The sequence below is a fragment of the Drosophila tropicalis genome, unplaced genomic scaffold, assembly GCF_018151085.1.
Source record: "Drosophila tropicalis isolate 14030-0801.00 unplaced genomic scaffold, ASM1815108v1 contig_593, whole genome shotgun sequence".
In the NCBI taxonomy this organism is placed as follows: Eukaryota; Metazoa; Arthropoda; class Insecta; order Diptera; family Drosophilidae; genus Drosophila; species Drosophila tropicalis.
In genome coordinates, this window is record NW_027173070.1 from 8,319,253 (window position 1) to 8,343,907 (window position 24,655).

At 36.7% G+C, this 24,655-nt stretch overlaps 3 protein-coding genes across 3 annotated transcripts; all 3 read right to left on the reverse strand.

The window, feature by feature from the left end:
* Window positions 1-315: 315 nt before the first annotated feature.
* Window positions 316-19,164, reverse strand: vg (vestigial). The gene is made up of 8 exons (XM_068289920.1): window positions 18,419-19,164; window positions 14,622-15,586; window positions 10,287-10,758; window positions 8,462-8,824; window positions 1,807-1,898; window positions 1,335-1,534; window positions 1,196-1,269; window positions 316-1,017 (listed from the first exon to the last, which is right to left on the reverse strand). Exons 2-8 carry the CDS (start codon window positions 14,715-14,717, stop codon window positions 968-970), a joined length of 1,347 nt encoding a protein of 448 aa, XP_068146021.1. The 5' UTR covers window positions 14,718-15,586; window positions 18,419-19,164; the 3' UTR covers window positions 316-967.
* Window positions 19,165-20,789: 1,625 nt separating this feature from the next.
* On the reverse strand, window positions 20,790-23,438 carry AspRS (aspartyl-tRNA synthetase). Its single transcript, XM_068290743.1, has 5 exons — window positions 23,298-23,438; window positions 22,804-22,907; window positions 22,408-22,736; window positions 21,325-22,349; window positions 20,790-21,262 (listed from the first exon to the last, which is right to left on the reverse strand). The coding sequence occupies exons 2-5, from the start codon at window positions 22,885-22,887 to the stop codon at window positions 21,099-21,101; spliced, it is 1,602 nt and encodes a 533-aa protein (XP_068146844.1). The 5' UTR covers window positions 22,888-22,907; window positions 23,298-23,438; the 3' UTR covers window positions 20,790-21,098.
* Window positions 23,439-23,510: 72 nt separating this feature from the next.
* Window positions 23,511-24,148, reverse strand: LOC137578071 (aspartate--tRNA ligase, cytoplasmic-like). The gene is made up of 2 exons (XM_068291720.1): window positions 23,897-24,148; window positions 23,511-23,838 (listed from the first exon to the last, which is right to left on the reverse strand). The coding sequence occupies exons 1-2, from the start codon at window positions 24,118-24,120 to the stop codon at window positions 23,511-23,513; spliced, it is 552 nt and encodes a 183-aa protein (XP_068147821.1). The 5' UTR covers window positions 24,121-24,148.
* Between the last annotated feature and the right edge of the window lie 507 nt (window positions 24,149-24,655).

Sequence of the window (24,655 nt, forward strand, 5' to 3'; positions counted from 1 at the left end):
TACAGTAGAACCCGGCTATAATAACTCTGCTTATAACGTCCGTCCGGTTATAGCGACAAAAGTTCGATGAGTGATTGGTTGGTCCTAATACAAACTTATGTGAAAGAGCCCTTCGGTTATATCTTCGTCAGTCCCTTGAGCGTCGTTATAGCCGGGTTCTACTGTATATATACTTACTTTATTAAAATTTACTTGGTTTGTAGTTACAGTTATAATTCGAATCCAGTTATTTTTGCAAAGGATACACACAAACAGTTTAATGATTGTATTCAAATTGTTTTATTTTTAGTTAATTTTTTTAATCTTTGTTGTTTTAAGTTTTCTTTTTTGTCTTTGTTTTGTTTTGTTTCGTTTTTGCATTCAATTGTTTATAACCTAATTTGTGAAATTTATGCAAAAATTTGAAATTTTTAAACAAAATAAATTCTAACCATTTTTTTTTTTTGTGTGTGTTTTTTAAAGTGTATTTTAAGTTCGTTAACTATACAAGAAGTGTGTCTGTTGATTATTGAATCGATCGTTAGTATCGCGAATATGAATATATATTTATATATATTTTATTTATATTGTGTGTATATATAATATAATATCTAATTTGCTGATATGGGATGCTAAACTTACAAATAAAAATGTATGTTTAATTCAAGTTTTTGTTTTTATGTAAAATAAAGTAAAATTAAATTATGAAATATACAGAAAATTGTTGTTTTGTCACAAGAAACACAGACTGCAGTTTGCTTAAGAAGCGAATTTGTTTAATTACAGAAAAACTGATATATATATTTATATATACTATATTGTTAAGTACACACAATAGATGCGGAAAGTTTTTTGGGGGATTTGAAAGATTTGCTGAAGCCTGCGACATACAATTGTGAAAAGGATGGGGAGGAGGAGCAGATGGGGGACATATAGCAGATAAAGAGTTTTATACAAATTTTGCCCACACACGAAAAAAGGTAGCCGCTTAGAACCAATACAGATCCTTTGATGATTCCTGCACTTGAGCTTCCAGACCTAAGAAAGGTAAGAAAAAAGGAGTAAGGAAGAGGAGAAATTTAAATGAAATATGCGAATGGGTTTTTGAGGGTTGTCATGCCAATTCTTGGCATACATATTTAAATATTTGACCTTTTTTGAAGTCTCTCATCCCCCCATCACACACACACACACACACACACACCGAGACACTCACCTGCCATTGTTGGATAACTCGAGTAGGCTGCCGCACTCTCCAATGCATGTGCCGTCTGCTGGTCATGATGTAATCTGTAAATATATGTATGTATATGTTCGCTGGTCAAACGGAATCCCTTTCTGTTTTGTGGGCTTACCTTGAGCCGGCATGACTGTATTGCTGCGGCAGTCGAAGGAGGCTACCATATTGGGCCATATTGTGATGATAGGCATGTGCGTGGGCCGCGTGCGCATGCGCTGCATGGGCATAGGAACCATAGTGGGCAGCTGCCGCATGCGGCACCCACGGATCGGTGGCATATCCAGTGTCAGTTGCCGACCCATACAAGTCGCTAACCTGTCGGTGTACCAATTGAAAGAGAAAGAGAGGGGTAAACAAGGGTTTTTAGAAAAGATAGCCAATCAGCCACGAAACCGAATTACAACTTATTTACTATACACAAAGAGAACCAGAGCCAGAGCCATAGCCAAAAGCCAAGAAGGATGAACAGAGCAGTCACTAGTGTAATTGCCGCACGTATTGCAGTAATCGGTTTCTCCTCTCTGACTTTGACTCTGAACTCGAACCCGAACCACTACCATTGTTCTCTGGCCAGGAAGGTGGCTTACCTGTGGATGTGTGGGCGCGGGTATGGGATGCACATAATTGCTGTTCCAGAACGATGGTGGGAAATTGCGAGTCGACATGGGGCTGTTGCTTTCTGCAAAGACACAAAACAACAAAAAAGGAATTTAACAATTTTAAGTACATTCTCCATTTAAATCGACTCACTTATAAAGTGCCGACATAGTCTCTTCAATATTCTATATATAGGATAGGATAGTGTTTACTTTTGTTCTATGATTATGGCAGACTTTAACATGATCGAAACATATAAATGTCTGCATATTCAAATATAAGACTTTCCTTAAAAAAAGGAGTTTTTCCAAGTCAGCCTAACAAATTCTGAACTTTACCAAACTTTAATCTTTCCTCTTAAAGGCAAGTAATGCCTCATCTTCTCTCACACAAATCTCAGTTCCCTTAGATTGTCTTGTCTTAATGAGCTTAATGCGAACATAATCCTTAGCTTACTTTCATAATTCAAAACTTGTTTTGCTCCTCCATTGGTGAACTAAGATTATCATACACTCCCCCTCTCATCCATACATCTCTCGTGCCTTTCAAATAATACGAATGGGGTAACAATTTCAATTCAAGTCCATTGGTGATTAACTGACAAAGTGCGGCCTGCTTTTTGTCTGCTAAAGATTGAGAGCGGGAGCCATATGCAGTGTAGTGTCTATGTGTGTGTGAGTGTGTGTAGGGAGTCGCAGGAGTCGTTGGATTTGGTGGAGCTTCACGTTGTCGGCGCCATGGCTTGTTGCAAATAACTGAGCGGAATGTTTTCGGTTGTCGTTGTTGTTGTTGCATTGTCGCCTTCTTGTTCAGGATCATCACTTGTATTAAATGGTTGTAAATCTACGCGTTTATGAAATGGCAAACGCGCGCCGATTCTTGGGCCGGCAACGAGCCATGAAGACATCTCCATTACGTGTAATGGAGCTCCCTCTTACTCTGGCTCGCGATAGCTTCTCAGCCGAAAATAGCAGCCACATTTGGTCGTTCAATTGTCGTTCAGGAGGAGGAGGAGGAGGAGGAGCAAGAGGACTAGCTGGCAGATGGAGATGCGAGGGGGGTAAAGACTACAGGGAATCAGCTTGATACCAAAAACTTGCATAGGCGCATTTGCGTTGACAACATTCCAAACTCAATTCGAGGGAAAAATATACAACAACTGCATTGCCATCAACATTCGAGGATGTGACTCGACGACTCCGTCTCCATCTCCATCTCCATCTCTGACTCTCGAATCTCGACTCCTCGTGGTGGATGGATGCTGTTGCTGCTGCTGTTGTGGTGGATGTGTAATGTTTGTGCTTGGCTGCCGTCGCGAGTCGCAACTTCCACGGCACGTTTGTGTTTGTGCCTTGCATGCTGATGACGATAATGACGACGACGATGATGATGATGACGATGGTGCACCCTGCTCTCTCTTTTTCACTCCCAACTTATACATATATCTGACTGGCTAGCTGGCTGAGATGCCGCGTGCCTGGAGGAGTTGAAGCCATTCACTCATACGCTCAACTGAAGTTAAGGAATTCCCATTAATGTGCAAACAAGTAAACTGCTAAAGATTTTTCTTCACCCTCTGGCCAAAAAGCAAAGGCAGAGTATATTAAGATCACATAAACTCTATTAAAATCGATTGTCCTATCAGTCCTACCAAATGGAGAACTTTTAGGCATCCCAAAAAACGAAAACGAATTCTGAAAAGAATCTGATTGATATTTTGTTGTGGAAGATGGAGTTACCTAAGCCGATTCTATGAACCAACCTGGACCAATCAATATGCCGTTTAATCCTTAGAACCCTTCTTGTTCCCTAAAACGTTCTGCAGAAAAGGCTAAACTATAAGACCTAAACTTGAAGCCATATTACATTTTAAGCCTTTTAAGATATTTTTGGTATCCATTGTTAAAGGCATCTTTTTGTTGGCTTCTAGTTAGGGTATATCTCATTCGACTTATAGACAAAGATTGGGAGTTTTCTTTCTTTCCTTTTTTGCTGTTGCTGTGGCCAGTTCAATTTCACTTTCCATCTTCAAAAGCGAAAGCCGCAAGTGAAGCTATGTTGGTACCTGTTTCACCTTTCACCTTTGTTGGTAGCCTAATGAAGTCATGGGTTGCGTATCATCATGGTCAAGAATTTATGGCCTGATAAGGCAAAACGATCACCAACGACGACGACAGCGACAGCGACAACGACAACGATATGAGAATGATACTTGTCCTAGAAGGGTCTCTCTAAGGCCATCGTCGTCGTCGTCGTCGATGTCGATGTCGTCCCTCCGTCTGTTCGTTCTTTCGTTCGTTTGCGTCTGCGTCTGTGACTCGTTTCAGTGCAAGGCGGGTGCCAAGGAATTTTAAATCGAATTCTTTAGGCATCTAATTAAATACTGAAAACGAAAACAGAAAGCAAGTAGAAGAACCAAGAAAACATAAGATTCTGATATATAGATACAGAAAAGTGCAAGCGTGCCAGTTGCCATCTCTGTCGCACATCTCGCTGCATCTCTCTGTCGCACTCCTTTGAGTTTTCTCTATCTGTGTGTGTGTGGAGCAGTTAATTGAAATGCATTTTAAAATCGTAATGAGGAATCTATGCGGCATTCGGCATTGCCACCGTCAGTCAGACGAACCGCACACCAACAACAACAACAACAACAGCAACAACAACAAGAGCAACATCGACCGCATCGCATTCCTGCGACATTTCATAGCACATTCCAACTAGATATACATATATACATACATATACATACATATACGATATATAAAACAACTACAACAACAACCATAAAAAAAAATCTATATAAAATGCTGCATAGTTTTAAAAGTAAAAATGCAAATGTGTCTATGCGTGTGTGTGTGTGTGTGTGTGTGTGTGTGTGTGTGTGTGTGTGTGAAAGTTTATGTGTGTGTTTCAAATAGACAAATGACCAAAATGAACTTTAAATACCATTAAGCAGCAAAAACAACAACAACAACAGCAAATGCAAACCGAAAAAAGTAAACAACCATTTTTTGTTTTTTCGTTTTTTGTCTTTGCGTTTAACAACTTAAATCTCATCGAACATTGGCAATTTAATGGCTAAAACAGTGCCAGAACAACATTCAGTTTATAGACCAAAACTTAACCCATTGACCTAGTTTAGTTAGATTTTATTTAGTTTCAATTTGGTTAAATTTTAATTATGAATAAATGCAAATAACAATCAGTGTTCAGATTCATTTGTCAAACATTTTTAAACTGTTCGCTATAATTTTTGAATTTTAAATACCATTAATGAAATGAAGGTCCGAAAGGACTTGGAAATCTTAATCCCAATTGAATTCAATCAGACATTTTTAAACACATTCTAAATATAGAAATTCCTATATTATTACTTGAAGGTGAAATGACAATTAATTGCAATTCCTAAGGTTTGATATGACATATCACGTACTTGGTATATAATTTTCAGTATCAGAATCATAAATTTCCACCATCATCCAAATATTCTAATGTTAGGTCTTTAAGTCCAACAAATTTAAAGCAAAAATCATAGAATTTGTATATTTTAGGTGATAGAGGATCTAGCTCATCAGTTTGGTTGGGGGAAATCTACTATCAGATCGATAAATCGAACATTGGGAGGGAAAATCGTTCTTGCTTATTGAAATTTGATCAGTTTTATATATAAAAATCGACTTTGGGTTGTGATATGCTTTTAGGTTTAACTTAAAGTATCAGATTCGAATGTTTAGACAAATGATAAACAAATGATTTGAAAATTACAGTTTTTTCGAGTCTTTCTTTGCTATTTTATAGATCTGTTCCTGATGCTACATATGTATGTATATTATCAGTATAGGAGAATAAAGTTGTTCATTACTGGTTACCTTTCTTTTAAACGGGATCAATTGACAAAGTAAGATTAGTATATGAAATCGATTAACACACATATACATATGTTGTATCATTCAATATCCTGAATTGCCCATATGTAAGATCTGAATAAAAGCATCTAAAATATACATATGTATTAAATTTGGAATTGACGCATTTTCATTTTCAAGAGAATGTTAACTGAATGAAAGAAACAAAATTGCAGAAATTTATTGTCTTTAATGCTGTACTTTATTTTCGAAAATAAAGTGTGAATTGATTTTCTCTTTTAAAATAAATTGAACAAAATGGAAATTATTTTCATTTGTGTGTGGGGGATTGTGCAAAAGCAAGCAATTGCCATACTGGAATTGAGGTGGAAAATGGCAGCCACAGAAACTCAATAAAAAGCCGGAGATAAGCAGATGAAATTGCGTTTAACTGTGGGTAAAAAGGAATACGCCGCAAAATGTTCGAATGGCGAGCATTGATTGCAAATGAGCAGAAGCAAATGATGGAGCAGGATGAAAATGTGGTAGACGATGAGGCAGGAGGCAGGAGGTGTGGGTGCACCTCCAGGGAGGGAATGGTTGTGGGGGCGTGGCACACGTAGCAGACATTAACATTAAGTGCCACCTGTTTAGCATGCAAATGTTTTCTATGCGGCATTCTAATTGATCGATTGAGCCATGAAATGCTAATAAAAATTTCTCAAACTGAGCATGAAAAACCAAACGAAAAGCGAAAAGAAAAACTGCGTCACTGAAAATTGCATAAATAAGTATACAAAATACACAAAAAAAAGAAAAAGAGACGGGGAAAGAGACTAAAATGAAGGCAGGAGAAGATAGACAGACAGGCATGAACAAACGAAACGTTTATCTTCATTAAAGGAGGTAATTAATTTTGAAATCGAAAGAACAAGCGAGTGGCAAGTGGCAACTTGATTTATTTGGTTTATTGTGTGCGACGCAACGCAACCAAACGAAACGCATCACAACGCTTTGTGGCATTCACAGACGACTAAAAGAAGGGTAAGACCAAACAGAAGGAGACGGCCAGAGAGGGACACAGAGGGGCAATGGCAAGTGCCATCTTCTTAAAGTGGATTTATATATACAGATATATATATGTACATATATACAAATCGAAAAAAAAAACATCTCACACATTAAAAACAAAAGCGAAACGCAAAACAACTTTTGCCAAAATTTATGTTAAATCGTTTAATATTTAAAACATAATAAATCAATAATAAGAATATTTATTTGAAAATTTAATTAAACTCAATTTGGTTAATAAATACAATTGAAAAGTTTATTAAAAGAGAAACTTATGGGGTAATAAAATGAAAATTAATGAAATAAAAAAGTATTTAATCAGACAGAGTAGACATAAAAGGATATATTAGAAGGATATCACAAGGCCTTATCTGCAAATTTGCTGGGAACAGTGAAAGTTATGGGTTATCATTTTTCGGACTTGGGTATTTTCAAAGTTTTTGAGATATGTAAGATCTTCCCTTTAGAATGTGAGAAGTGCCGACGGCCAAAAATATAAGAAAAAGCAACAAAGAGGACAAACTGGGCCAAAATTAGCAACGGTCCCGACTCTTTTGATTCACAAATTTTAACAATAAACATAGTTTTTAATAATAAAAGTATCTAAATAGGAGATATAGGATATTTAGCTGACGTGTTCCAAAGTTCATTTCTGGCCTAACTATGATAACTAATTCATAAGGACAGATACAGAACGGGAGTCTCGGAACACCCCCTGAAAAGTAGATATTTTCTCTCGTCTTTACGCCTTTACTTATGAATCTACAAAGAGGTCTTTAAGTTTAAATGAGTCCTTAAAGACCTTTTTGTAGATTCATAAATGAAATGAAATTAAATGTATCCTTAAACTGAAAAAACATTCCACCCTCGATTAATTTTATATTTCCTAAGCCGAAAGTCTTAATATTTTAAAATATGTATTTTCCGATCCGTTCATCCTAATTATTAACTTACTCTTAATACTTTCTTTCATTTTCGTATTTATAAATCAAAACTTTGTTTTGCTCTTTCAGATTTGAATTTTAATGCTTAAAACTTGATCCTTTTTCTATTTTTGACTGTAATTTTCGGTAATAAATTAAAACATTTACTAAATCTTGTTGTATTATGTGAATTCTTTAAAAAATTTGCAAATTTTCCGAACAGAAACTATGCATTTTTAGTCCTTGCTTTATCCTAGATTCATATATCCATACGTAGTGCCAATCAAAGTTCTGGCTAATCTCTTTGTGCATTTTTGAGTTAGAAGTAATCCTAAGGGATGACTAACTAAGTATATAACAATATTTTCTAAAACAAACTCTTGAATCAATTAAATATACATCGTTTAAAGAAATGTGCATTATTCTAATGTTCAAATTGCACATTTCAATGACTCCCACAAAGATTTGCACGGTTTTAAAGTCAAATTCTACAAATCTTTTTTAGTCTCAACTGCACAATTACACAATTTAATTAGAACATTTTAATAACTTCGCCTTTTGGAGAGGATTTTCAGCTAATTATAAAATTTTCTCGGTTCTGGGAACTGGAGAACTTCTCACTCCCTAGTCCAACTGGAGTGAAGTGAAAGAAGTGACTTCTTGTAGCCAAACACGCAAACTGACAGCTGGGACAAGTACATGACATGTGCGGGCCTCTTTGATCAAAATAATGTAATGTCTCTACCCCCCCGAAACCAACCCAACCAACTCGCTGAAGTGATTATGATGATGATGATGACGCCTACCTTTTGCATCCTTATTGTTGTAGTTGAGGGCACGGGAGAAATGCTCATCGACCACACTTGCCGTATCACCCGAATAATTGGTGAATACAACGCAGGTGGCCGATAGATATTGAGCTCGACCTTGACTATTGCCACCGCCGCCAGCAGCGCCACCACTATTGCTTGTGGCATCCAATGGCAGCTCCTTAGACATGGCGCCACTTGCCGAGCCCACTCCCGTTGATGAGGCACCACCCGCTGATGGATTACCACCGCCCCCGTGCAGCGCATGCGAATGGGAGTGCGGGTGACGCGGTGAGTCGGGACCAGAGGAGCAGGATGATTCGTTGTGATGCTGATGCTGTTGAGAGCCCACCAATCGTGCTGCAAAAAGAATTTGGAATAGATATTATGAAAAGGTTTTTTAATTCCAAGAAATGTCATAAGAAATTACTGTGTCATTGATCGCCTCGAAAATATCAAGGACCTTATAAAAAGTGTTAAATTATTGAAAAACAAGGGTTTCCAATCAAAGCCTGGATATAAGAGTTTTCGGATCCTAATAATAGTAAAAAGATAACAAGCAAAGACATAAACTTCAGAAATTGCACAACAATTGACGGAGTTCTGTTTATAGAACGTAATGATATGAATTTGAATATTTAAGATTTTTTAACTTAACTTTTGGTGATTCTAAACTTTCTGTTCCGACTATTATATTCCCATTCGAATTTCGGCCCCTTCCAATTGATTTCAGAGAGTCAAATCTAATTTTTATAAGAAGTAGGCCAGAGTTTTAGTTTTCGAGTTGCAATTGTCACTAAGGGATCTTAAACCAATAACAAAATAAGGCTTGGATTTTGAGAGTCGCTCAGAACTGGATGATATTACAGATTCGCAAAATTTGAGGTTTTTGCCCAATATTTCTAACAAATTTTCTACAAATCTATTTGGGCTTGGAAACCTCCAGGATATATACATACAGATCGGTCTTTTAAGTAGTTAAGACTTTTTCCGGCTCTCTTTATGCGTTTGCGTTTAGGCCAAACAGCCAAAATTATAAAAGGAGGATATCTGAAAGAATATTTGCTAGATTTCTTCATGACTATATCGACTCGCCCAAAGGAACTTAAATTTACATACAAAATTCAGATTTTCAATTGTCTCCAAATCAAAAGTTGGGGTTAAATTAAAAATTAGTGGTATGCAGTTTATCTTAGTTTTGCTAGATCTACAACTTCTTCAAAGAGTTCAAACTTCTGTCTGTAATATTTCAGATTTTGGAAAAAAAACGTCTTAAATATATGCCCTCCAAAAAACGGACTTCTCTTTGTTAAACTGTGAAGACCATTTTGGCGGTCCATTATCTGAATACAATAACCAACAATTTAAAGAAAAAAATTACTCCATTAAATTACTTAGGAGCCGAGAAAATCAGAACTAAAAACAAAAAACCTTGTATATCAAGGTTGTATAGTTTTGAAAACAAATGTTTTTAAAATTTTCATTCTCTTTCATTTCTGGCAATTTGTCTTTTTTTCTTTTGGTTGTTTTCAATCAATCCATGTTCCACATAGTTGTAAAATGTGCAATCAATTGATTTTCATAATGAAATATGAATTAATTTATTGAATGCCAACTGGAATGGAATGCGACTTGGTCCAACTGTGGTGAATGTCAGCAAGAATGTGAAAAATGTTTTGCAAATTAATTAGCTGCGACGAGCAACGATATACATACGTGTGTATACATATGTATGTATATACATATATCTACTATATCTGGTATGTACGACATCTAAACAGCCTCCTGGTTGTATTTAGTTAAACGATAGACAAGTGCTTACCCTCAGCTTCGCTGCGTGGCACGATGAGATCCTCTTCTTTGGTTTGATGCGTTTGATGGGCATGTGTGCGACTGTGTAACGAATGTCCAGGGGCTCCACTGAGTCCAACTGGACTCATGCCCAGGCCAGCAGCACTGCCCACACTACTGCTGCTGCCAGGAACCACTTGGCTGCCCATTGATCCATTGCCGCTGCTTAGGCCAATTGGACCGCCGAGACAAGCAACACCCACATTGCCACCGCCACCTCCATTGCCGCCACCCAATTGCAAACTGGATGAACTGGCCTGATTTGCCACAGCAGCAACAGCTGCCGCCGCCGAATTGTGTGCAGCGGCGGCAACAGCTGCTGCTGCAGCATTGGCGCTCACCGATGGCGGTAGAATGGGACTGCAGGGTGAATGAGAGCTACCAGAGGCGCTGGATGAGGCGGCCAATTGGACACCCGATGAGGAATACAAATCCTGATTGAACTGCAAATAGAGAAAGATCAAGAAACAATATTAGACTCAAATCGTTAAGACAACAGCCCTTTCAGCCCAGCTCTAATTCTAGTCTAAAGTTGGCAAGAAAATGAGTTATGAGCCGCCTTGCAGCAAATTGAAAATGACACAATACGAAAATTTATGCTGATGGAAAATGCTAAGAGGGGGGGAAAAAATGCGCCATTAAATTTACGACCGTTGGCATATTATCACGAAGAAGACCAAGGGTAAGACAAAAAGTTCAAGAGGGGCGCTGGGGGGCAGGGAACTGTGGACGAGGCGATAATCACGCCGCAATCTTCCAGCTTAACAAAGTGTCAAACATAATGCGGCGCTGGCGACGATTTACGACCAACACCTTCCGTCTTGCCGCCGCCAACCCCAGAAACTCCCCTGCGCTCCCATCCCCCCTCTCCCTCTTTATTTCTCTAATGAGCCCATTAGTGTTGCGCTCCATTTGAATCTAATGCAACATTTGGAACCAAAAATTGCTTCTAAATTTAAACTATAACCCGACCGCGACCTCCTGCTCCCTCAAACCACTCAACTAGGTAGTCTTCGTTCACTTTGGCGTATGCCAAAGGTTTAATAATGGGTTAACCAGGCACGATCCATTTATGCATTGGCATTCTACTAAGCAGCGCGGGGTGGGGATGGGATGGAGGCATAACTCTTTGATTTATGACCAAACGCTTGCCTCAAGTGGGTGTATCTGTAACGGTTCAATACAATCGGGGTGAGAGGTGAGCAATGGGCCAAAAGGGGAATAGGGGAAAGAGGAGGGGCGAGCAGCTGCGGCTTGTTTACAAAGTCTTTCAACTGTCGGTGGCTCAATTAGACAACATTTTGCAAAGTCATCAGCAAATTTCATTCCTCCTAAATGAAGATATTGCAATAAAAATTATGTTCACTTTAAGAATTCTCTTGCTCAATCGATTCCTTAAGATTTGCCAGTCATGTTTTTTAAATAATGATATTATGGCAATTTCAAACTTTTGGTTATTCAAATCTTTTGTAGTTTCTTACTTTCAAAGTTCAGATACAGAGTGAATTGAACCAATTTACAATAACTATTTCAATTTAGCAATCGAATGTATGAAATCTAAGTTTATATCGCCAATAAGATTTCATAGAGTAAAAAAGTGTGTCCTTTATCCTTTTAAATGTTTAACGATCTCAGTCTATATTCTCTTTTTTGAAGACCAATTAAGAATCTTGTCAAGTCTCCCTTCAAACACTTGAGACAATCTCTGATTGAATACCAAAATTGTTCTCTTTTCTTTTTAAATTCGTTTCTTTTCAATGAACTAAAAAATCAACAGAAAACTATTAAACAAACTTTATTTAGGGAAGTCTTTTCGAATCTTGTTTGTCCATCAATTATCTCTTCATGTTAATGAAATCAAACTCAGCGCTTATTTTGATAAACATAGGAAAAATGATTTTGGAATAGTCCCTTAAACATAAACACTCAAATAAATATAGATTTTAGCATGGGCGGATCTAGAGTCTAGACATGTTTTCGGGGGGTATCCAAGATTTTACGCCTTAAAAATGTATAATTTTCCGATCTATCGAACTTGCCTGACCCCTTCAAAAAGAAGTAACAAATTATTAGAAAGATTGATATTTCTATGGTGTCCACTTGCCCCAGACTGCGACTTGGATTGCTAAACCGGAATACATCTATTGGAAATTCCTTATTAGACAAAGCAACAACAAAACAGAAAATGGGAGAAGGGCAACTGTCTTTATGTGGATTATGGGTTTCACAATTGTATATCAATAAAATATTACTTCAAGGAGAAGATTTGTCTTCTATTATCTTCTCCTTAAAGCACTTGAACATTAATGGTCACCTTAACCAAATCTTGGACAAGCGATCATTTTGATTAGTCAAACCATGAAAGGATTTAGAAAATATCAAGATTTTTTGTCTTAAAAAGTTTATTAATTTTGGATGTAGGTTAAAGTGGTCGACCAGTTAGAGAATGGGTGGAAATAAGGGTAAAAAACAGTTGAAAATCATTTGAGTTAACCATGTTTATGAGGTGTCCAAGGGTCCGGTGTCTTTCTCCCCCTGGACTCGGCCAAGATTATTGTATTTCTTTAATATGAAATTTTGAACATTAATGGTAACCTTAATGTTTCAAGAACAGAAAGTGTAATAAAGTTAACTCTCTTTCATCTATATTATTATCCTTTTGCATCCACATCAACATGAAACTCTCAATTCTAACAATAAGATGTCAAACGATGTTCTTAAAGAGAATCATTGGTTCAGAGGAAATAAAAGTCCTTTGAGTATTCATTGACAACTTTTAAGATTATTCTTGTTTGATGAATTTCGAGAAGACGGAAAGATATGTACATATGTAGGTATATATGTATATATAGATAGTATATGAAAGAATATCAAAGATTAACTTTCACAATTAAAAAACCTATAGAATGTGAAAATTAAAACTTTCAAATTTGTCTACTCAATTTAGGCTTTGTTTTTGACACTTTTTTGATATTATTTACCCTTATGGTTAGGTTTTGTTTTTTTGATTTTCTCTTGCTGCTGTCACTTGAGTCAAGCACATAATCAATATATATATAGATATATATATAAGTTGGTTACCTGACTGTCTGGGCTTATCGGTTAACACTATCTGTACTCTGCCACCGATCTTTTGCCAAATTGCAGTAGCCAGAGGTGCAAAAACAATGCATAAAAGATTCAGATACAAATACAGATACAAAATGTATCTGCAATGCTCGCCTGTTATTAGGTGCAGTGATATTTCGATTATGCTCCAGACCAAGTCAGGGCAAAAATCACACGGCATAAATCACGAGACAAGGTTGTTTTCTGTTTGGGCTTGGGTGACTTTGTTCAGAGTTTAAGAGTTTGGTGTGTTTTTTTGGGGTTTTTTGTTTGTTTCGTTTTTGGGTTTGGGTTATCAGATCGGTTGACAAAACAAAAAAGCTCGCGGAAGATCGGCAAAAGAACTAATGGCGATACACACAATAAATTAACCGAACGGTCAGCCCAGAACAAAGTGTCGACGGTTGGACAAAATTGTGCGTCTGCTGCCCGTTTTGCCTTCAGGTATGTATGTATGTATAAACCGGTCATCCTTAAGCTCCATGGGCTCCAAGCTCAGCTGCTGACTCAATCTGCGATTGGTTGGTCAACGGGCAGCAGGCTCAGGCCAGAACTGTTTCAGCCGGGTCGTGCGGCGATTTTTGTGAGTTTTATCTTCCGAGCGAGCGGGTGTACAGGGCCCTCTTTTATGGGCATGCAAAAGTTCTATAGCGAATGAGTAAGAATCAGAGGGAATCGTGTCGTATCGGTTACTTACATAAAAGGCCAATTTCGATTTGGTCTTGGCGGCCTTGTATAATTGGAACTTGCGACACAAGAATTTCTTTGTGCCCGCAGCGGCAGGCAAAACCCAAAAACTTCAACCGACAAGTCTGAGACGAGTCCGAGCCAAGTTTCTTTTCTTATTCGTTTTGCCCTTTTGGCATCGTGAGAACTTTTCTGTACTTGTCACACAAAATCACAGAAAAATCTTCGAAATCAATGTTAGCGAAACAACAAGCGAAACAAAGACGCACAAATTCCTTGAAAAAAAAAAAAAACAGAAAAAAAAACAAACCAAACACTTTTTCTGTTTTCGTTGACTTTTTGTTGTTGTCTTTTTTGGTCTTCGGCTCGAGTGATTTGCCTTCACAGTGAATTCTGATGATTTGTTAGAAGTTTCTAATTATGCAAGGACTCTAAAACTGGTTTTTTGTAGCATACTTTTTGGGGCATTTCTAAGCAAATTAATGATTTATCTTCGATAAAGTGTACTCACCCTTTCATATTGATAAAACGAACGACTTGGTCCAGCGCGCCCATATAGATATGGATAATAGGCACCGTACATAACTTCAGGGCAGGACACTGCCATCGTCGCAATCGCCGAATTGCAATTGCCCTTCAAAAATTTTCAATTTACACTATGCACTCACACACAGGGGGGAATAAATGATAATCACAGTTTTCCTTGAGGAAATAATTTTTAACTTTGTTGTTGTTCACTCACTTCTCCTACTCGACCTACTCCGTCTATCTCTCTCTCTCTCTGTTTCACTGCTTCTTTTAGGCCTAGGCCTGGCTTTTAGACATTGAATTGAGTTGAGGAATACATATATCTGTGTATATATCTATGTATGTTGCTATAATTGCAGTAAACCGGCTTTTAAACACGAATCGTTTCTGTTTGTATGTGTGTGTGTGTGAGATGTTTTTTTTTTTTTCGTTTGTTGTTATTTTAGTTGTTGTATTATGGCGAATTCCTGGAATGAAATCTCCGCTCGACTAATTATATTTACATATTGTAAAACACCATCGCGTTTATATACTTATATATCCAAGAGCTTTAATTACTTTTCGTCTTTGTCGTTTTTTTGTTTCCTCTTTATTTCGCACAATCTTCTTTTTCTATGAATTCGAAATTTATTCCCGTTCATGGAGTATTTTTTTCTTTTTTGAAGTATTTCTTTTTTCTTTCTTTCCCCCTCTTATTAAACACAGGTATTGTTGTTGTTGTTGTTGTCGGTTTTGGTTTTTGTTGTTGTTGCCTTGCAACTTTCTTTCACTTGTTTCTCTATGTGCAGGCAATTGCAATTATCATTTCCACATTGTTGATTGCTGTTAGTTAGTTAGTTGTTGCTATTGTTGTAATTGTAATTGTTGTTGCTGTTGTTGTTGTTGCTACTAGGGGTTTCAGTTTTCCCTTTGGCGTTGGAACGTCAATTTCCGTTGAAAAATTGCATTCTGCAAAAAAAAAAAGAAAAGAGAGAGAGATGGAAAAAATGAATTGAAAAAGTTTGAGTGTTGTATTCGAAATTTTCGCTTAATTGTGTCAAACAATGCCAAGATAAAGAATACCTACAACAATATATATATACCTACATAAGTACAACCCATAAGATTCAAAATCGGAGCCGACGGCAAGTGTTACTTGTTATATACAGTGGTGGTCAGCGTGTAAGCCCCTTTTTTTTTTTTTTGATTTTAAATTTGATTTTCTCGGCTCCTAAGAAACTTAATGAAGAAATTTTTTCAGTTATTTGTTGGTTATTGTATTTAGAATCTGACACGTAATTATTGTCATTCCAGCTTTCGACGTTTTTTTTACAGGTGCGTTTGAAAAAAAAGCTCCCCCAAAATGTTTGACAATAGTTTAGCCCGGTCATTTCAAAATCTTTAATATTATAGTTAGACATGTGTATTCTTTGAAAAAGTTGTAGATCTAGGTAATCTAAGATAAACTGCATACCAAAAATTTTCATTTTAGCCCCAGTATTTATTTTGGGGCCTATCGAAATTTCGGGATTTTGTATGTAATTCTTGAGGTCTCTTTGTTTGGCGACGTTTTACGATACCAATTTAAACTTAAGTATTATTTTCTTATTCTAAGTATTCGATAGGCCCCAAAATAAATACTGGGGCTAAAATGAAAATTTTTGGTATGCAGTTTATCTTAGATTACCTAGATCTACAACTTTTTCAAAGAATACACATGTCTAACTATAATATTAAAGATTTTGAAATGACCGGGCTAAACTATTGTCAAACATTTTGGGGGAGCTTTTTTTTCAAACGCACCTGTAAAAAAACGTCGAAAGCTGGAATGACAATAATTACGTGTCAGATTCTAAATACAATAACCAACAAATAACTGAAAAAATTTCTTCATTAAGTTTCTTAGGAGCCGAGAAAATCAAATTTAAAATCAAAAAAAAAAAAGGGGGCTTACACGCTGACCACCACTGTAGGTACTAATATCCCAGAAATTACTTTAATTTAAGTCTTGAAATGTCCCATACCTCGTTTAATCGAACTGATTTTACTATTACTTTCTTTTTGAAACTTTCTTTGAGACTTTGAACTTCTAACTAACTCATTTTTAACAAACTTAAGGACTTTTTTCTTTATATTAAAACTCAAACTCGTAAAATTGTTAAAAAAAAAAAAAGCAAAAAAAATGAATATTAATAGAGTAAATAGAAAAATTTCTGTATTTTGACGACCTTTTTGATTGACTTCAAATCTTTTTTTAACTCTCGAGGCAACTTAAGGTCGAATAGTAAGGCTAAATTAAGATTTTAGTCTATTTAAACACTATAAAATATGAAAATATTAAATTAAGATTAATAATGTAATCAATGAGAAACAAAACAACACTTTTTCTTAGTTTATATTAAAAACGATTAAGTTAATCATTTGAATAATGACTTAAAGAACATTTTTATTATAATAAGGAAAACTATATGTATAAGGAAAACTACTAAAGTCAACTTATTATCATGTTTAGAATGTGTCGAAATCCTAATAAAACGAAACGAAAATAAACATTTTATAAATAGACAACTTACAAATAAAACAATTGTAAACATTTATTTTCTAAAAAATTTAACCCCCTACAATTTTTATTTAGTTAACTATTATTTTTCAGGCAATTTAAAATCCTTTCAATAAATATGTAAGTTAATAAATAATAAACCCAACAACTTTAATGACATTTTTTAATTAAAAACTTTTGCAGAGTATTTCAAGTTTATTAATTGGCTAATAAAAATTGAATTTGAAATTGATTGCCTTAGTGAATTTGATTGATTTTGAAGTGTTTATGAATATTTTTCAACATAATACAAAGTTTTTAATCAGACTATCATTTGCATATTACAATATTTCAAAGTTTTTAGACATTTTCTTTGATTTTAAATATTTTAAATTGTGTAAAAGTCTATTATGGAAGACAAAACACATTAATATATATGCAAAAATTTAGCTAAAGATCTTTAACATTGCTAGTCCTAATAATTACAATTAATTTCAAATCTAAATTCCATATGCAAAATAAAAATACAAACATGTAAAACGTTCTAAATACTTAGTCAGCATTAAACACAAGTATATACTTAGTCAATTTCAAATGAATATAAATTCCGACGTCTAATGACACGTTTTAAAATGCTATCCATAGTTTGAAAGCCTTGAAGAAAAGCATTTGTTTCATTAAGATTTATTAAAATTTGACATTTAAGCAGAAAATTTTTCATTTTATATATTAATGTTGTTTAAGCTTAATAGATATTGTCATAAATTTAAGTTAGAGTAAGAGTAAAGCCTTCAATTGTTAAGTTTAATCATAGAAATTAAATTGTTATGAATGGTCTGATATGTAAATAATACCTATGAAATTCATAACGAAATGTCTTATATAAAGGAAAATACGATAATCTTAAAGTCCTTTACTTGCATATTTATCCACTTATTCCAATTTCCTTGTTTAAAAATCTCCCTCTTTCTATCTCATTATACATTGAAAACTTGCCGAATTCCATCCCAAAAAGATTCTTTCTGCAATCATTGATACAGAGGGTCAAAATATACTAAAGCTACGAAGAAAATTGTAGGAAAACAAATCTAATGGATTTCATCGTGAATGAATATAGGCAAACTCAAAATCTCAGATCTCTAGATTTAATCACTAAGCCCTTTCTATAAGTACAAATGTCGCTTATAGTAGATCGCCGTTTATCACCTTGGTTAATTCCCTTTTAAACAAACTATTAGTTTTTGATATATATTTTCACTTACCGTTTGCAAATTTTTGGCATAATCCGTAAAGAAAGTCATGTCATTTGCATTCCAAAAATGCATAAGATTAGTTTAATTGAACGTTTTCTGCACAATTTATACAAAAATATTCAAAATTTTCACTCATTTTTTTGTTTTAGCATCAATAAATTATAATATATATATATATTTTTTTATATTCTTCTTGTAGATTTCAAATGATGTTAATTTAAATAGTAATTAAGCATTTATAAGCGCTGGGAATTTGCACGTGAATATTTGAAATTTTCAAAACGTAGCTATTATTTTTATTCTCTCTTTCTTTCTCTTTCTCGTTTAGATGTTGAAAATAAAAACACATTTGCTCGGGCACTCAATGAAAATATTTTGCGCTACTAAATCCACAAAATGCCAAATTCCATAAATTCCTTTGGCTAGTGGCGTCGGCGGCTGCGGCTGCGGCGATGGCGATGATGGCGACGGCGGCAAAGGAAACGGAAACGGAGCGAACAACGAGTGGGGAAAAGTGAACGCGGGATGCTGATAGCTACATCATTAGTTTGAGCCAAACCGCATAGATGGATATACAAATACATATACGTGAAATCAGAATTTTAGCCTTTAATTGCACTGAAAAATGACTGAAACACTGGCGACGATCGCTCAAATGGTTTTTATTTTCCTTTTTGTGTGTGTTGTGTTTTTGGTCGTTTGTTACGCGTATTAAGAAGACCCGGGCAGCATACGGGAGCTACGGACTGCCGCTCGATTAGAAGAGACAAAACAAACTGGCTTGAGGAGCTGCTGCGCTGGTCTGTTTGCTCTGCCCCACAGAGAGCGGTGGCGGCGGCGGCGGCAGAGACGCTAAAACAAAATGGCAATTTCCCCCGCAAGCCATCCTGCTTCCACCTAGTCAGTGCGGCCTTTGTTAGAGTAGGACTACTATATGGTGTGCCAGGGCATATACAAATTAAATGTGACTGTGCATGGACACGCCCATTTGATTGTACAGGGGTTGTTGTTGCTGCTGCTGCTGCTGCTGTTGTTGTTGTTCTGAGATGACGAAGAGATGATGATGCCACACGAAAAACGGTGTGAAAATAAAATGGAGTGCGTCTCAATTGTGTCTTGAAGTAGACAAACTCCTCCGCCGTGGCCGTCGCCAGTGCACGGTACTCCGTAGTTTCTCTCTCTCTCTCTCTCCATCTCTCTTTCCGTGTGTTGTTTGATTTTAAAGTCTGCGATAGCTACAGATTGAGTAGGAATTCCGCATTCGTCCTTTTGTTCGTGCATCGCTCGAAAAGTATTTGGCAACTGTGTCAACAGTGTTCCGCTCCTTGGGCTCCTTTTCTGTACAATTCTTTTGCTCACAACGTGACGTATACTTTATTGATAATCATCTGATTGCAAGTGAATACAATTTATTGTTTGTGTTTTTCCTATACCCCCCGCCTCTCCGTATTCTTTTTTCTCACATTGACAAGGTGCTGCACTTGTGAGGAATGTACCAAAGTGAGGACACACAATGAATCCTAGCCAGACAGCCAGTTAAGGGAGAAAGCTTAAGAGGAGTTTCAAATACATTATTTTAGTTGGATTTTTAATCTTTTAATTGCATTGGAAATTATTCCTTTCACTTTAATTGACTTGAAACTAGATAATATTGAGTGTAATTATTCCTTTCTCCATTTAATACTTTTACCTACTTTAATGAAGTTCATTTGCAATTACTACCAAATTAAGTGATATTCTAAGACCACTTATAACAAGATTAGCTTTTATTACTTATAAGGAAATCCAAAGTCGTTAAATTAAACTCAAATCCTTTCTTAGCAGGATCACAAGTTCGTTGAATCATATAAAATCATTTATTCTTTGTAACAACATTTTAGTTATTAGGAATTCTGATTTATTTGTGACCAGTGTTTCAGTTTCAAATTATGTAATGGGTTTAAAAACTATTCCAAAATATATAGAAAATGAATATAAAGCAAAATTTCAATTATCCAATCATACAAATATCCAGGAAAGGTCTTTAACTGCAGGAAAAATTAATGATAGGTACTTCAAAATAATAGTTAACTAGCAAATAAATTATAGTTAGTTCAGATTAAAGTCCCACAACGCATACTTTTTAACTAGAAAATCAAAAACAGAAATGAATCTGTAGAAAACATAAGCATAATCAGTTCCACAAGGAAATTAGCTGGAATATTTATACGGATATATTAAGTTTAAACGATCCGGCTTAAAAATACGTTAAAACGTAGCTAATAACTAAAAAAATTAGTTATTTTCATATTGGCAATCCCTTTAAGAGGAACGCCACCCAAAAGTATGCTACACAATATAAAACTTCAAAAGGATTTCAATAAAACAATGAACTCATTAGTTGTTTATAAAGTACAAACACACGTGGAAAGATTTATTTTTTATAGATTAATTTCTTTTGTGTAAATCAATTTGACTCTAAGCAGTCTTACAATTTATTCTTACAGTTCGTGTTTTGTTGTTCAACAACTTTGCAGCATGTCGAGTCTTAGCTGAGAAAGAGGAGAAAGGGGATGCTAACATAAAATGGGGGAGAGGTATAGAATATTGAACAAAAAGGCTGAGCTAAATTGGAAAGTCACAGGGCAAATAAAAACATAGTTTTTGCTGATGAATTGAATTCATTTGTGTGAAGGTGTTGCTTGTTGGTTTAAGGCGTTAACCGTTTGGGATCACGTGGGAACATGGAGGTTTTGCGGATGTTGTCCAAACCGAGATACAACATGACAACACGTTCCATGCCGATACCGCCGCCAGCATGGGGAGGGCAACCATAGCGGAAGGACTCAATGTAGGCGGCAATTTTAGTTGTATCTATTAGAGAGAAAGCGTGTAAATTAAATGGGTTTCATTTTAAATTCTTATGATTGACTAACCTATTCCATGGTGCTTGGCACGCTCAATTAAGTACTCGGGATCATGGATACGCTGGGCTCCCGATAAAATCTCCTCGCCACGCATAAACATATCATACGAGTTCGAGTATATGGGATTATTAGGATCGGGCATTGTGTAGAAGGGGCGTATAGCCAGTGGAAACTTGTCGAGGATGTAAAAGTCAGTATCATACTTTGCCTTGACCAGACGACCCAAAAGCTTCTCATTTGGAGTGGACAAGTCCTCTTCGTCCCCAGTTTCAACGCCAGCTCCACGCAGCATAGCCACACCTTCGGCGAACTGCAATATTAGCGGTGGCTCCAGGAACTTAAATGGCTCCACCTTATACTGCTGACCCACTGCCTCAATCTCGCGGCTGTATTGATCACGCAGACCCTTGAATATCGCCGTGAATGTATTTCCAATTGTATGAAGCACTTCATGATAATGATACTTGAAAGCCATCTCCAAATCTAGACCAACAAACTCGGTTAAATGTCTGTGCGTGTTGGAATCTTCCGCACGGAACACAGCACCGACTGTGAAGACTTTGTCAAAATCAGCAGCAATGGCCATTTGCTTGTACAATTGCGGCGACTGAGCCAGATAAGCTGAATCCTTGAAATAGCTAACTGTGAAGACATTTGCTCCACCCTCACTGGCTGCCGAAATAATCTTGGGCGTGTGTATCTCAGTAAAGCCTTTCTCGGTTAATATATCACGGAACAAACGACACACTCCGGCTTCCAGGCGGAATATGGCCTGATTCGCTGGAGTTCTCAGATCCAAAACACGGTTATCCAGTCTGGTGTCCTGGTTGACGCGTATATTCAATCCCTCTGCATCATCGGGATTTTCTGGACGCGAGGCATCTTCAATCTGCAAGGGCAACTGAGGTTTTGCCTGCGATATAACGAAGACCTGTTCGACACACAGCTCCACAGTCTGCTCAGTGCAGGATTCAATCTTATTGGGCACTGAAACTGGTTTGGCCTGAATATCGATGATACTCTCCTTGGGAATGCTGCAAAATTATATTACAATTTTGAAAATAATTTGGATAGAGAGTTTTTACTACTTACTTTCCCGTAAATTTCACCATTTGTTTCGAAATGATGTCATTCACAGCCAAGATGCACTGGATGGTGCTACTCTGCTGACGCAGGATAAGGAAACACTGTTTACCCTTGGCACGAGAGGTGTGCACACGTCCTCGTACCCAGACCAAACCTTTGTCCACATGATTGACCAACTCGGGAACAGTCACAAAAATACGTTCACTACGCTTATCTTTCGATTGAATCATTTCGGAGAGACCATAGCGACCCTGGGCATGATCTGCGACATCACCAGCTTCGCCATCATTGCCGGCACTCGCAGCTGCCGCCGACTCGGCCTTTTGCTCGGCTTTCTGTGGAGATAAACATGTTTTCAGTATTGTTATCGCAACTTGAGCCACGTCCACAAAATATTCTTACCTTGGCTGCCTTTGCTGCCTTCTTGGCGCCCTTTTTAGAGACTTGCTCTCCATTAGCTGACACATTCTCCTTTTCCTCGACCATTTTGGAATGCACAAAAACGGCTGTAAAAATTTATCGAACAAAATTTTATGTTTTAACAGTCACTGATAAGCATCCAGCAACAGGCGATATTTGAAATGGATGCGGAAGAGGGGAGAAGTTGCGGTGGTAAAGACACGTTGCGTCATTGTGTCTATAAATAGAATCTAGCGAATCGATTGCTCTTATTTGCAATTTTCAACAACTTGACTTCCGGCTTTTCTGTCATCAGTTGCAAGTTCAATCACCCATATGTTCCTTGTGAAGGGGTTGGGGGAGTCGCCCTTTGTCTACACATAACCTAAACTTGCTACACTTTTTATCTGAGTTAACAAATGTTTATAATTGTCTATTAACTCTTATCACTCACTTTAAATTATTTTTATATACTCAAGTACTTGCATTGCTCTTACCAGTTATTATTTGCCTTTTTAATACACAAACGAATAGATTACACGAACGTCGAGGACTATTGCAACAGCAGCAGCATGCATCGGAATCAGTGTGGCCGTATTTTGATAACACAAAAATCGTATTCTTAGAGATGGGATGTCACAAAACAGTGACTTTAAAATATATCGATAAGAAACTAAAATTTACGAATTTATTTTTGGCGCCAAATTAATTTAAGTATAAGATAGATAAAACAAAGTTTGCGACGTTGAATTAAATTGACTTTGTATGTGAAGGCGGAATATGGCCTGATTTGCTGGAGTTCTCAGATCTAAAACACGATTATCCAGTCTGGTTTTCTGGCTGATGCGTATATTTAATCCCTCGGAATTCTCTGGACGCGAGGCATGTTCAATCTGCAGGGGCAACTGAAGTTTTGCCTGCGATATAACAAAGACCTGTTCGACACACAGCTCCACAGTCTGCTCAGTGCAGGACTCAATCTTATTGGGCACTGAAACTGCTTTGGCCTGAATATCGATGATACTCTCCTTGGGAATGCTGCAAAATTATATTACAATTTTGAAAATAATTTGGATAGAGAGTTTTTACTACTTACTTTTCCGTAAATTTCACCATTTGTTTGGAAATGATGTCATTCACAGCCAAGATGCACTGGATGGTGCTACTCTGCTGACGCAGGATAAGGAAACACTGTTTACCCTTGGCACGAGAGGTGTGCACACGTCCTCGTACCCAGACCAAGCCGTTGTCCACATGATTGACCAATTCGGGAACAGTCACAAAAATACGTTCACTACGCTTATCCTTCGATTGAATCATTTCGGAGAGACCATAACGATCCTTGGCATGATCTACAGTGTTGTCTCTGTTCCCCCGGGCCCGCGATACATCACAGTCGAAAATAGCGGATTTATTTGAAGTGAAGTAGGGGGCCCGAACATGGTTACCCCCGGGCCCTGATTTTCTCTCTGCGACCCTGCACTTAACTACATAAATACTTTTACACGGGTACTTACTTGACTGACCTCATGGAAATCAAACGATGAAGGAACACATTCCCTGCAAAAATTTAGTATATACATTGGTTATTCCAATATAACATTGCTCATCCTGTGAATATACACCCGCCTCCGGCATCTTTACATAATTTTAAATGTCTTGCTGTTGTCGCAATGCAAATCAAATTAAAAGTAAACCAAAGAAATTTTTTTTTTTAATTAAGAACATGAAATGTTCGCATAGACATGTACAAAAGGAAAAAGTCCTTTAAAGACCGTTAAGCAGCATCCATCTTAATTAATGTGACAGTATTAAAATTTTACGAATTTGAATTCGGCAAAAATCCTAGTGAAGA

Excerpts from the sequence above, each read along its gene's own strand:
- LOC137578071 (XM_068291720.1), bottom strand. The coding sequence starts at position 24,120 with ATGATTCAATCGAAGGATAAGCGTAGTGAACGTATTTTTGTGACTGTT. Across the intron at positions 23,839-23,896 it reads ATGGTGAAATTTACGGAAAA|CATTCCCAAGGAGAGTATCA; the intron begins GTAAGTAGTAAA and ends ATAATTTTGCAG.
- vg (XM_068289920.1), bottom strand. The coding sequence starts at position 14,717 with ATGGCAGTGTCCTGCCCTGAAGTTATGTACGGTGCCTATTATCCATAT. Across the intron at positions 8,825-10,286 it reads GCCACGCAGCGAAGCTGAGG|CACGATTGGTGGGCTCTCAA; the intron begins GTAAGCACTTGT and ends TTCTTTTTGCAG. Across the intron at positions 1,018-1,195 it reads GAGTTATCCAACAATGGCAG|GTCTGGAAGCTCAAGTGCAG; the intron begins GTGAGTGTCTCG and ends TACCTTTCTTAG.
- AspRS (XM_068290743.1), bottom strand. The coding sequence starts at position 22,887 with ATGGTCGAGGAAAAGGAGAATGTGTCAGCTAATGGAGAGCAAGTCTCT. Across the intron at positions 22,737-22,803 it reads AGGCAGCAAAGGCAGCCAAG|AAAGCCGAGCAAAAGGCCGA; the intron begins GTAAGAATATTT and ends TTATCTCCACAG. Across the intron at positions 21,263-21,324 it reads TGCCAAGCACCATGGAATAG|ATACAACTAAAATTGCCGCC; the intron begins GTTAGTCAATCA and ends TCTCTCTAATAG.